Here is a 13957-nt window from a genome sequence, read left to right as displayed (position 1 = left end):
GGTGTGTGTGTGTGTGTGTGTGTACGGCCTCTCCTCCCATCTATATCTCCCTACAGCTCATTGAGCAACAATCCTGTGGCTCAGTGGAGAGAGGAGATGGTTAGCCAGGGAAACTGACCACTCTCTCCTCACAGCCATTCAGGAAGGACAAAAGAACCAGGAGGAGCTTCTGAAGGGTGTGTGTGTGTGTGGGGGGGGGGGGGGAGGAAGTGTGTGTGTGTGTGTGGACACTTCTGGAAGCCAGCATAAGACATATGGAGCAGAAGGAGGTGGAGTGAGGGAAGCAGAGAGAGAGGGACATTTAGGGTCGGCACAGCAATGGACAGTACTAGAACGACAAGCCTGTTCAAAATATCCATGAATTAAACAGTCTATAAAGATAGATGAGTTTGTAACCCCTAGAGAACACACACCACTATGATATCAGGACAAACACTGTCCTGATGTCCTAAACACACGCCACACCTTCCTCCTCCCACTTCCTGAAGCCTCACCTCCTGTCCTGATGTCCTAAACACACGCCACACCTTCCTCCTCCCACTTCCTGAAGCCTCACCTCCTGTTCTGGTGTCTGCAGGTGAAGCACTATGAGGGCCTTGTGGGGGAACAGACCTCAGAGCTGGAGGCCATGGCAGTGAGGGTGGGGGAGCTCGGAGCCAGACTGGCCCTGACGGAGCACAGCAACACTGACATGCGGCTCAAGCTGACATCATCAAAAAGCGCCCTGAGGCTCAAGCTGACATCATCAGAAAGCGCCCTGAGCCAAGCCCAGGAGAAGGTAAACGTATGAGTGTTAACACTCTCTTTCCCTTCTTCTCCGGTCTCAACTTCCCCTTGTTTAACCTTTAACCTTTTGGAATGGTTAGGCTTATTTTAAAATATATTTCGACAGGTATGTGAGTAGAGAGAGAGAGAGTGTGTGTGTGTGTGTGTGTGTGTGTGTGTGTGTGTGTGTGTGTGTGTGTGTGTGTGTGCAGACCTCATCCCAGGGAGTGTGTGTAGCAGATTTGTAATTAACCCTCGTGCTGCCTTCGGGTCACATGACCCAAAGGTTCATAACGAACCATCGTTGTGTTTACCCAATTTTACCCAATACAAAAACAAATAAAAATAATTTTCTTTTAACCTTCGCAATGTGGGGGGTCTGAGACAGCCCAACGGTTAAAAGAAAATGCTTCACTTTGTTTTTGTATGCGGTAAAGTTGTCGCAATACGACGGTGGGTCACAATGACTGATGGGTCAGAACGACCCGAAGATAACACAAGGGTTAAAGGAGCCTTCAGCGTCATTAATATGCTATATATTTTGCTGTCTGCTGAGGCTCAGTGGCTAGCCTAATGTGCAACATGTCAGCCATATCCCCATTAGGGGAGAGGGACACACACACAGCCTAATGTAAGACCAAGGCCATGGCCTAATTATTACCATTAAGAAAACCTGTTAAGGAAAGCTCATTCGGGCCTCCACACACACACACACTCTCTCACATACACACACACACACATTCAGGATCTTTAATTTAGAGGCTCTTAGTGATAACTGTACATATTTAAGTGATAGCAAGTCTATTGGGTGTGTTAATTAGGCAGAGAGGGTGAATGTTTTATAGAAGCGTGTTTAACAATAAATGTGTTCATTAGTTTGATGGAGGGATGCTTGGAGCAAAGTCATGCGGCTGTGTCCTGTGACGTCTAGTACAAGGATCTATCTGAATCCAAGTTGGAAAAATACTTCATTCTCTTTATCGCTTTCTTCTTTCTCTTTTCTCTCTCTGTTTACCTCTCTCTCTCTGGTGTGAAGTCCTGCCCCTTCCTTCCACGTCAGTGTGCCCGACCTGGGTGGAAAGATTGAGATTATGTGGGATCTAGTCACAATGACAACATTAACCCACTCCTAGCCATTTGCACCCCCCAGCCAGCCAGTCAGTCAGCCCATCAATCAGTCAATATTTCAGCCAGCAAGTAAGTCAGCCAGTAAGTCAGTCAGATGGTGAGATGGGAAACTGGTATCTTCATGTGTGGGGGGGCAGATGGCTGAGCGGTTAGAGAGTCGGGCTAGTAATCAGAAGGTTGTTGGTTCGATTCCCGGCCGTGCCAAATGACGTTGTGTCCTTGGGCAAGGCACTTCACCCTACTTGCCTCGGGGAGAATGTCCCTGTACTTACTGTAAGTCGCTCTGGATAAGAGCGTCTGCTAAATGACTAAATGTAATGTGTGTGTGTGTGTGTGTAGCTGGACTCCCTGCAGTCGGAGTTGGAGGATGCTCGTTCTGACAACACACACCTTCACCAGGAGAGCCAGCTCGTCATGTCCCAAGTCAACCACTGGGTCAAAGAGCAGAGGTATATTGGACACACACACACATGCGTACACACACACACACACACATGCGTACACACACACATCTACACGTCTACTATGTATATGTAAACTAATGAACTTAAATACACATATAAATATACTGTTCTTCAATAAACTGTGAGATTTGTGTTTTACCCATCTGTGTGTGTGTGTTTCCAGGGTGACCAGTGAGAGTCTGGCAGCTCAGATCCGAGCCCAAAACAAAGTGTTGATCCTCATCACTGAGGAGAAGGAGTGAGTCCTGCCCCCCTGCTCCTCACTTAACACATCAGAGTGTGTGTGTAGTTGTGGTTGTGTGTGTGGACCCTTACTGCCTGCTTGTGTTTATTTAAGAGGCTAGGTTGTTTTCACTCATGGAAAACAACCCAGCTAAATGTTGCACCTGCAAACTAGGTCACCTTTCCCACCAGGAGGCTGAGAGTGTGTGTGCGTGCGTGTGTGTGTGTGTGTGTGTGCAATCACTAGGATCCTCACACACAAATCCTCTTGCTTGTATTCTGATGCGCACACACACACACACGGCTGTGACATTTCCTGTTCTTAAGAGATCAAAGAGCTGTACCTATCTTACATACCCCTGTTCCCACCCCCCACGACCCCCTGCAGCTCAGCTACACAGCCCCACCCTTCACCACTACACCTCTAGAAATACCTACCTCTCTCTCCCTGTCTCGCAGTCTCTCTCTCTCACTGTCTCTATATATACATACATGTACAGTATCTCTCTCTCTCTGTCCAGACTTCTTGAACAGGCTAATGATTCTCTGAAGCAGGACTTGAGGATGCTAAGGGAAGAGCTGGAGGAGAGGGAGAGAGAGGCGGGGCTATGGAAGGTGTGAAGGGATGAGGAACTGGAGCATGGAGCTGTATCCTCGCATCGCATGTCTTCTCATGACGCTCATCACATCTCATGACTCAAATCTCAAGTGTTTCATCTCATATCTCATGTTCTAAATCTAACGTCTCGTGTCTGAAATCTTCAGGTCCAGGATGAAGAAGAAGCAAGCAAACAGCAGCAGGAGACGTAAGTGTGTGTGTGTGTGTCCCCGTAATCACGAGCGTTGAGCAGACAAAGCCCAGGCCTGTACTCTGCTTCCTCCTGCCTGGTCCTTAGAAAGCTGTCTGTGACAGTGACAATGAGTGGCACATCTTGAATGAAGCACCCCAGGCCATAGCCACCTGTGTGTGTTTGTCTGTCCCACTCTGAATAACTAATTCACACTGTGTCTTTCATAATGATGGTGCTACAATCAAATCTGCCCCCTCACCTCCTCCCCTCCTCCCTTCTCCTCCCCCCAACACTGTCAAATGGAGGGTTTGGAAGCTTCATTAGGGAGCTGTCAGACTGGGGAGCAGATGGGATGGGGGTGGAGGCCAGGCCCAGTGTGAGGGGGGGTCAAGGTGGGGGAGGGGAAGGTGGGGTAGTTTAAGGGAGGTAGTTTAGGGGTGGGGGAGGTAGTTTAAGGACACCTGCCCTCTCTCTGACCCCGCCCCCCCCCCCACCCTTTCGTAAATGATGCCCAATCCCCTCTAATGAACCACCAGGCTCTGTTCAAAACAGCTCTCATTTGTTTGGAGTCTGATTGGTTTCCAACACCGTATCTAGCTGTCAGTCATTTTAATGATGATATTAAGGTGCGTTGACAGATAGATGAATCCCTTCTCTTTGTGTCTTCTAGAATAATTGAAAAAGAGAGAATCAATTCATACAGATATACAGATGAGGTTCTGGATGAAAGCATAGACAAAAGAATGAGATAAGCTGAATGAATTAAACTGTCTCTCTCTACCTCTCTCTGTCTCTGTCCGTCTCCCTCTCTCTCCCTCCCTCTCTCTACCTCTCTCTGTCTCTGTCCGTCTCCCTCTCTCTCTCTCCCTCTCTACCTCTCCCTCTCTACCTCTCTCTGTCTCTGTCCGTCTCCCTCTCTCTCTCTCTCTCCCTCTCTACCTCTCCCTCTCTACCTCTCTCTGTCTCTGTCCGTCTCTCTCTCTCTCCCTCCCTCCCTCCCTCTCCCTCTCTACCTCTCTCTGTCTCTGTCCGTCTCCCTCTCTCTCCCTCCCTCCCTCTACCTCTCTCTGTCTCTGTCCGTCTCCCTCTCTCTCTCCCTCTCTCTCTCTCCTTGTCCTTTATTACTTCTCTCTCTTCTCGCACATCAGCAGCGTAGCACAAGCAGGGTACAGGAAATGGATATGACATGAGATTTCCATCCCTGCCACATACAGTACTGTTACATTCCGTGCATACATTTCATAGTTGATTGTGAATATACCATAATATAATACTTCTCTGTCTTCTCCATAATCATGACAGCGATCAACAATCGGAGGCCTTGGTTATTAGATATGGTTTCATTCTGAATATGGAGCTCACTAAGGCAGGTTAAGGGAGGGAGGGGAGGAGGTTAGGGGTGGGAGGGGAGGAGGTTAGGGGTGGGAGGGCTGTAGAGGAGGGGAAAGAAGGGTTGGGGGTACGTGGGGGGCAACAGAGGCCAGAGAGTGCTCTTGTTTTGAGGGTCAGGGCGGGACAGAGGGAGACATGGATGAGAGGAGGGAGGAGGAGGGAGAACAGTCAGTTCTGTGTTGTGATTTAATGGAGATGGCTGTAATTATATGCATGCTGGTTGGGTTAGGCTGCTAATTACTATACACACATACACACACAAAACCACACACACACATAAACACACATGTTTACACAGGCCCAGGGCCAAACACACTCAATCTGTTGCTTTCACTCAGTGGGAACATAAATCTATCTTTCTCTCTCACGGTGTCTCTCTCTCACTCTGTCACTGTCTCTTTCCCTCTCTTTCTCCCTTTCTGTTTCCCTCTCTCCTCTCTCACTCCGTCGCTGTCTCTCTCTCTCTGCTGCACGTTGTGAAGATGTTTTACATTGTGATCACCAACAGCATGCATGTTTATTACATGGTAGATTTCTACTCAGAAATGAAAGACTCATTTGATTTAATCTAAATACACACACAGGGGCCCATAATGGGGGGAGATTCAAATGATTTTAAGGGCCCTGGTCAGACTAGAGCCCCCTGTATGATTTAGATTTTGGGGCCCAGTGTACAAATTAGCCCAGGGGCCCAGAAACCCCAGCGGGGCCCCTGCATACACACTCCTGTTTGCTGAGAATGGAAATGTCTTGATTCACAAGATAATTCCTCATTTACTGAACAAAAGTAAATAACACAATTTAAATATTATTTTTGTGTGATGGAATATAGGTCCTGATGATGAACCATTGAAATGTCTTTCATTTGGGGGGAGATTTTGTTTTTACATTTTTGTTGTGACAGTCATTATTGTTGTTGTTCTGAATGTAATCGTGTGTTTAGTGACAGTGTACAACATTAATATTGATTGAAATGAAACCAGGCTACTGTAGTTCATGAGTTCATAAGGCATCATTTCACTTGATTAACCCTACAGACTTGTCAGACACAATGTAGGCTAGTCCTGGTAAATCTTCCTAATGGATTTCTGGCTTCTTAGATTCTTACATTTTAAGTTGTTGCTAATAGGGAGGAAAGTTTGTGTGTGTGTTTGTGAGGAATGATGGTATTCATTAGCAAGAGGATGAATTCTGCTGGACAAGTCAACCATAATGCTCGTCTATATCCTCTGCTCTTACTCAAGACGAGATAGAAAGCCTTGGTCGCTGTCTTAGAAGGAAATTAGCATGGAGGGTACGGGGATGGCTTAATAGGCCAGTGAGTCTTGGCTTTGCGAAGTATTTAGGAGGCTAGCATGCTAACTGGTTCACTGGGGCGTAGCACAGACCGAGTCACCCCACTGTGGGCCGGCATGGCCAGACCAGAGAGAGAGAGCGTCATTATCCAACGTCGTTAAATGAATCGACATTCCTCAGTCCCAGTAGGGGATGAATACGCGGCTGGGAACATTTGTTTGTCGTTTCCAAAACATTTTAATAAATTGTTAAATTCTTAAAGAGGCTCCTTAAAGTGGTGTTTTTTGTGATCTTTGTGTGTTTTTAGTTTTTTGTATTTATTGTTAATTTATTTATTTCCTCTTGCGTTCGTGTATAATTTAATGATTTCTGGAATCCATTCACCCCGGCCATCTTCATCTTTTTGTAAAGACTTCTTATGAAACGGACTATGATGATGTCGACCAAATTGTTTATAGGCTGAAGTCCCAAGGAAATTTGATTAAGACATTTTGTAGGGCAGCTCACTTCGTTATACAGACATTGCCTTATTTAGTAGATGAGAATGTTTGTGGATGTTTAAAAGTTTCTCAATAACGTTCTGCTTGGACATGCTCTCTCTAATGCTTTCAGATGAGCGCTTTGTTAGGCTATGACATTCATGTTCCAGTGTCCCTGTATGTCAGAGGAAACCAATGACTAGTTAATGACATCAAATCCTCGTAAGAAATCCTGTGTGTGTGTGTGTGTGTGTGTGTGTGTCAGCAGGGAGAGAGAGAGCTGTGTGCTCCACAACCTGAGCAGACTCCAGGAGATGCAGGCCAGACTGCAGGTAAACCTGGAGGCCATAGCTGTGCTGAACCAACAGGTACGATCACACACACACCAGCTCCTGTTAGGTCTTTGACCCAACAGATGCAAGCATACACACACACCTACACACACACACCTACACACACCAGCCCACCTGCTGTTGAGTTGAGACAGAAAAGGAAGCCTTCAAGCGTCGTACTTCAAACACACACACGGGTCACACACACACACACTCGGTCACACACACACACACACACACACGTATTTCCACTTCCTAGGATGAAAGGCAGACGGAGGGAGGAGGGTGGATGTTATCAGGAGCCGGCGGTGACGCTTTCCTCCGGTAAATGATTTCCCTGTCATCAAAGTGAGGAAGGGCCGTCCATCAGCCAGGCACGTGTCTCTCCAGGACGGCCCGGGAGCACACCATGCTGGGATCAAACACCAGAGGGAAGGGAAACCAAAAAAACAACCTTGGATAAGATCTGCCAGCCGGGCTCTGGTGTGCCCCTGTTCATCAGCACACTCTTGAGAAGACAAACGCTCTATAAATCCACAAAGTGACATCGCCCCTCCCCTCCTGTTGTGTCTCTCTCTCTCTGGGACCCTGGGATTGGCTGGCCCAGCTGTCTGTCAAGGAGCTGGTGATTGACAGCAGGAAGGGCTCTTACTCTGCAGTGTTTTTGGTGTCGCTGTGTTGGGACTGGTTCATGGAATGGGGGGTCGGGGGGGGGGGGGAATGAGGGAGAGGGAGAGGATGGAAGAGGGGGCGGGGGAGAGAGAGAAGGGGGGAGAGTGTGTAAAGATATTCTGCTGTGAGTATAATAGCCCTGGTTGGACATACTTCTTAATCTGTGGTGAGAATCATTACGCTCGTCGATTCAACATGGACGAGCCAACACACACACACACACACTCCTGTGCACGTCGCTGTCGGAGCCCTCTTGGAATGTCCTTCCTCTGCGGTGGTGGTGTGAGGGCCAGCTAGATGAGGTCGGATCTATTCTGCATAGATTATATCAGACGTAATGTCACCTCCCATCGTGTGTGAGTGTGTGTGTGTGAGTGTGTGTGTGTGTGTGTGTGTGTGTTGTACATGTGGCTAGAGAAAACCAGACAGGTCTAGATGACATCACTGTCTGACCGCAACTGTTGGAACGTGCACATACACACTAAGAAATCATCTGATGACCAGATGGATGACTAGTCTGGCTGTCACATCTGAACGGTTTGCATCTTTTCCCCTCCCTCTCTCCCTCTCTGTCCTGTTCATTTTCTTTGTCTCTCTCTGTCTATATCCCAAGTATCTGACCCCTCTCCCTCTCTCTGTCCTCCCTCTCTCTCTCTCTCTCTCTCTCTCTCTCTCTCTCTCTCTCTCTCTCTCTCTCTCTCTCTCTCTCTCTCTCTCTCTCTCTCCCCTCTCTTGTTTTCCTATTTTAAATCGAGCCATCCATCATCGTTTCCTAAAATACAATTTGACATTTGTGCTTTGCATATCATTACCATATCAAAATACTTCCCAAAACTCCCTGTCAAATATGAAAAGACCTCACTTTAGTTTCCACATAATTGTGCTTGCTAGCCAATCATGTCCCAGCGCCACACGATAGGTTGTCATGGTGTTTTCATGGGTCCACCTCCTCTAATCTCTCTAATGGGATGTTTTCATGTTGGACTCCCCACCAGTTCCACACTCCACACGCTGTCGCTTCAACACCGACACCACATGCCGAGGATGAAGGTGTGTGTGTTCTCTGTGTTAGCAGGAGAGCGTGTGTGTGATAGAAAGGACACACACTCCTGAGGTATTGTTGTACTCAGTAGAGAGTCAGGAGAACAGTAGTGACGTAGTGATGGAGACCACTTCGCCTCTCTCTCTGTATCTTAATATGTTCTCCCCTGTCTCTCTCGCTCCCTTCCTCACTTCTCTCTTCCCCCCATCCCCTCTCTCTGCCCCCCCCCCCACTCTCTACTCTCCCTCCCCCCTCCTTCTCTCTCTCTCTTTCTCTCTCCTTCTCTAGCTGAGTGTTTTGGGTGGAGAGAACAAGGCATTGCATCGTCAGCTGGAGGAGGAGAGATCCAGGCGCAGGCGAGCAGAGCACCATCAGCAGCCCTCCACCCACCATCAGCAGCCCTCCACCCACCATCACCAGCCCCTCCCCAATGAACCTCCCTCCCTTCTCCCTCATAGCCTCTGTCCCAGCCCCGGGGAGCACCACGTGGAGCTAACCCGGGCAGAGCTGAGTATGAGGGGGCCGCAGGCTCCAGGCGAGCCCCAGGCTGTGGGTGAGGCCTTCTGGAGGAGGAGGGTTGGAGAGCTTTCAGCTCAGCTCCAAGACGGCTCTCTCTATTGGTCGGAGATAATGACGGCTCCAACAGGCTCCACCTCCTTGTTGACCTGACCTCCACTCCTCACCCCAGCTCCTGACCTCTGACCTCACCGAGGACTAGGATCAGGTCACCACGCCTGAGGTCAAGGGCAGGTTCCATGATGCTTTCACCTGTGGCCAGGCAGAGGGTTGTAGGACTGTAGAACCAGCCTGTAGCGGTGCCTGGCTTCCAACAGGAAGTGACTTTGTCTCCAACAAGGGGTCAGATGGCTGAGCGGTTAGGGAGTTGGGCTATTAATCGGAAGGTTGTTGGTTTGATTCCCGGCCCTGCCAAATGACAATGTGTCCGTGGGCAAGGCACTTTACCCTACTTGCCTCGAGGAGAATATCTCTGTACTTACTGTAAGTCGCTCTGGATAAGAGCGTTACATTAAAATGTAAAATAACATATTTACCACAAGTTTGTGGTCCTCTGCAAGAGGAGGATGATGGGGTAACTGTGTGAGGCTGGAGGATGATGGGGTAGCTGTGTGAGGCTGGGGGATGATGGGGTAACTGTGTGAGGCTGGGGGATGATGGGGTAACTGTGAGGCTGGAGGATGATGGGGTAACTGTGAGGCTGGGGGATGATGAGGTAACTGTGTGAGGCTGGGGGATGATGGGGTAACTGTGTGAGGCTGGAGGATGATGGGGTAACTGTGTGAGGCTGGAGGATGATGGGGTAACTGTGTGAGGCTGGAGGATGTACTGTGAGGCAGAATGGAGAGAGAGTTGTCTGTTGTTTATATTTGAAGCCATATCATCATAGTTTTAACATGTTTCTTAACATTTGTATATCTGTTTATTGTTTTTTAACATATTTTGTTGCTTATTTGTAGATGTTTTTTTCTGGATTATTGTAAACAAAGATGATAAAGATATAGATCGTATTAGTGAATGTGTTGGCTTGCTTAGTCAGAACAGGAGGGGGGGGGGGGGGTCTGCATGCTGGAGAACTACTTCTGCTGCATTGTGACATGTCGGGGCTACTGTTAACAAAGGAAACCCTTTAGGTCTGCTTGCACACACACACACACACACAGAGGAGAGCTAGGGACATCCACTGTGATAACGAAGGATCTGAAAATAACAATCTTTCTCTCTCTTCCCTCATTCCACCTCTTCTTTTTTTCTTCCCTTTTTTTCCTCTCTCTTTCTATCTCTCTTTCTATCTCTCTTTCTGTCTCTCTTTCTATCTCTCTTTCCCTTGATGAAGGAAAACTGCTACAGCTAATACAGCCACATATTTCTCTATCTCTCTCTCTCTCCCCCATCTCTCCCTCCCTCTCTCCCCCCCTCCCTCTCTCCCCCCCTCTCTCTCTCCCCCCCTCTCTCTCCCTCTCTCTCCCCCCCCCTCTCTCTCCCCCCCCCCTCTCCCCCCTCTCTCTTCCTCTCTCTCCCCCCCTCTCTCTCTTTCTTTCTCTCTATCTTACATTGTAATGAGGTATCTGGGTTGTTAGTCTGGTATTAGTCATTTCCACTGTCACAGTAAAAAAAATAGCCCTCTTTTATATGTGAACACACACACACAAGAACATAGTCATTAAAAATGAAACCACCATCTTTTTTAAAGCTCCCAGGCTCAGGAAAAGTCAGCAGCGCGACACTGAAAAGAGTCCCCCCGGAAACAATGATGAGAATGATCATTTGTTGTTCTTGAAAAACCCAGCGAGGTTTTCAGAGGTTAAGCTTCTCTTTGATGTGTTTTTAACTGGTTTCAGACGTATGGAAGGATTAGTCAGCGCCCTGTTTTCTCACACACACACACACACACAGAATTCACAAATGCAGCACTTAATTACCACACCGTGTGTTTGTCCCAGACAAAGACACACTCCAGGGTAGAGACTCACTCTTTCTCTCAAATCTAGCAACTTTCTAACGCTGCGTGTGTGAATTGTGAATTGGTGTGAGTGTGTGTGTCTGTGTGTGTGGGTGTCTGTGTGTGTGGGTGTCTGTGTGTGTGTGGTCCTGTGGAAATCAGTGGTAAACCAACTAAATATTACAGCTCAGTATTTTCTTTTCATCCCAAATTAGTTTTGGTCTGTTTGGGAACTGTGTGGGCTAGGAACTACTGGGGAGAGGAGAGGAGGGGGAGGAGGGGAGGAGAAGGAGGAGGGGGAGGAGGAGAAGGGGGAGGAGGAGAAGGAGGAGGGGGAGGAGGAGGAGGGGAGGAGGAGGAGGAGGGGGAGAGAGGATGGGGGAGGAGGGGAGCGAGGATGGGGGAGGAGTGAGGATGGGGGGAGGAGGGGAGAGGAGCGAGGATGGGGGAGGAGGGGAGAGGAGCGAGGATGGGGAAGGAGGGGAGAGGAGCGAGGATGGTGGAGGAGGGGAGCGAGGATGGGGGAGGAGGGGAGAGGAGCGAGGATGGGGGAGGAGAGGGGATAATAAGGGGAGGCCTATGCTGGAGCAATTATAATGATTACCAGGCTTTTTACTATTTGTAGGATGAAATGCAAATAACATTGTGGTTTGTGGTGTGTGTGTGTGTGTGCGTGCATGCATTGTGTAGATGTGAGTCTAGGACCATCTCAGCAACACACAGAACTCTCTCCCCTCCAGTGAGCTGCTGTAGATCTCTCCACTGAATACGCCTCTCTCCCCTCCAGTGAGCTGCTGTAGATCTCTCCACTGAATACGCCTCTCTCTCCCTCCAGTGAGCTGCTGTAGATCTCTCCACTGAATACACCTCTCCCCTCTAGTGAGCTGCTGTAGATCTCTCCACTGAATACGCCTCTCTCCCCTCCAGTGAGCTGCTGTAGATCTCTCCACTGAATACGTCTCTCACCGGAAGAGAGCCGGCAGCCGCCCCACCCTTGTTATAAATATACATCATGTCCTTCGTTAAATCTCCAGGATCTTAAAATGAAGGTTGTTAACGATCTTCTCCTTGGTAAAGGAAGACCATTACGGGCAGTTCTCGTGCATAGCTGATGGTTCCGGTAAAAGGCTTGTTAAAGAGACTAGGAGACACAGAGAGGATAGGAGAGGTGCTGAAGAGGCTCTTCATGTGAACCCAGGACAACCTGTCTGTTTGCCTGTCTGTCTGCCTGCCTGCCTGCCTGCCTGCCTGCCTGCCTGTCTGTCTGTCTGTCTGTCTGTCTGCCTGTATGCCTGTCTGCCTGCCTGCCTGATCTAGGGAGGTACAGAGAGTGAGAGTGAATGAGAGAGAGAGGTAGAGATATAGGGAGGTGCAGAGAGTGAGAGTGAATGAGAGAGAGAGGTAGAGATATAGGGAGGTGCAGAGAGTGAAAGTGAATGAGAGAGAGAGGTAGAGATATAGGGAGGTGCAGAGAGTGAAAGTGAATGAGAGAAAGAGGTAGTGAGAGAGGAAGAGAATGTGAAAGAGGGAAGTAGAGGGAAAGCCGTAGAAAAAGGTAGAGCAAAAGAGTGGAATAATGTGAGAGAGAGAGAGGGATATGTTGAAGGAAAGAGAGAGGTAGAGAGAAAGAGTACTGTCCTTATCATGTGGCTCCAGAAAGCTGTCCTCTAACAGGCCAGTGTGGAAATGAGTGCAGGGCCTGATGGATCCTGATTACCCATCAACTGAACCCCACATCAAAGGAGGGGAGGAGGAGAAGGAGGAGGGGGGGCAGGAGGAGGAGGAGGGGGGGCTGAAGGTTAAAGTCACCATCAACTCCCATCTCTCTGGGACCCCATACACTGGCTTGTGCACACACACACCGGGCCATTTTATTCAACCTTGAAAGGGGTGGCCTACTCTAAATAGGAAGGAAACCCCCCCAGAGTGTCTTGAGAAGGAAGGAGGAGGAGGAGGGGGGACACAGGGGGCCTGGAGAGGTGGGGGGAGGGAGGGAGAGGAGGGGTACAGAGGCTACAGGGAGGGACGAGAGGACAGGAGAGGAGGATGAACAGACAGACATCAAACATCATCATGAGCCGTTTTAGAGCAATAATCACATTCCATTTCGGCTAATGACATCACTGAGCTGTCCTGCTAGATCACACTGGAGCAATCCGCCTCAGACGTGAGGCTGACACACACACACACACTATTCCTGTTCCATCCCCAGTATCTACCTGATGATGCTGGCTGTATGGTGTCCCTGTTTGAAATTCCACATTCTGATTGTCCCATTCCTTTCCCTGCCCTTCCCCTTCAATCCCAACCCCCATTTCCCCCAACCCAATCACACGCACACACACACACATGCACGCTCTACCTTCCATCTCCTTTTGTCCCTAATCATATTCAGAATACTAAGGGCTCCATTTTCCCTCCTCCTGCCCCTCTCCTCCACCTGTCTGCCTAGTTCTTCTGATAAACCCCCAATATGGCTCCCACTGACCTTTAATACAGCTGTGTGCTCTCTCTCTCCCTCTCTCTCTCTCCCTCTCTCTCCCTCTCTCTCTCCCTCTCTCTCTCTTTCCCTCTCTCTCTCTCTCTCTCTCTCTCCCTCTCTCTCTCCCTCTCTCTCTCTCTCTCTATCTCTCCCTCTCTCTCTCCCTCTCTCTCTCTCCCCATCTCTCTATCTCTGCCTTTCGCTACCTCCCTCTATTCATCCATTAACATGCCTTTCACAAAGTTGTGTTTAACTCGGTTTCCCTTTATGTAATATGTGGTAGTCAGTATGTCTATGTATTTATGTTTGTGTGTTTGTTTGTACCCCTCTTGTAATATGTTATGTGTACTTTTCTATCTGGACCTTGAGTCTGCAAATAAAGTTATATATAATATCTCTCTGTCTTTCTCTCCCTCTTTATTTCTTTCAATCTA

At 48.6% G+C, this 13957-nt stretch overlaps 1 protein-coding gene across 1 annotated transcript in view; it reads left to right on the top strand.

Annotated features, from left to right (window-relative positions):
• LOC134035380 (myosin-9-like) overlaps positions 1 to 9710 on the top strand; it is a 35377-nt gene extending 25667 nt beyond the window's left edge. Inside the window, exons 17-23 of the mRNA XM_062480374.1 lie at positions 578 to 778; positions 2233 to 2342; positions 2521 to 2595; positions 3101 to 3194; positions 3345 to 3385; positions 6806 to 6905; positions 8872 to 9710. Of these exons, the coding sequence (XP_062336358.1) occupies positions 578 to 778; positions 2233 to 2342; positions 2521 to 2595; positions 3101 to 3194; positions 3345 to 3385; positions 6806 to 6905; positions 8872 to 9252 (1002 nt within the window). The 3' untranslated portion in view covers positions 9253 to 9710. The remainder of the gene's footprint in view (positions 1 to 577; positions 779 to 2232; positions 2343 to 2520; positions 2596 to 3100; positions 3195 to 3344; positions 3386 to 6805; positions 6906 to 8871) is intronic.
• Positions 9711 to 13957: the final 4247 nt, after the last annotated feature.

Source organism: Osmerus eperlanus, chromosome 15 (assembly GCF_963692335.1).
Source record: "Osmerus eperlanus chromosome 15, fOsmEpe2.1, whole genome shotgun sequence".
NCBI classification, from domain to species: domain Eukaryota; kingdom Metazoa; phylum Chordata; class Actinopteri; order Osmeriformes; family Osmeridae; genus Osmerus; species Osmerus eperlanus.
The sequence above is the reverse complement of the archived record's forward strand: the minus strand, read 5'-3'. Positions and strand labels throughout refer to the sequence as shown.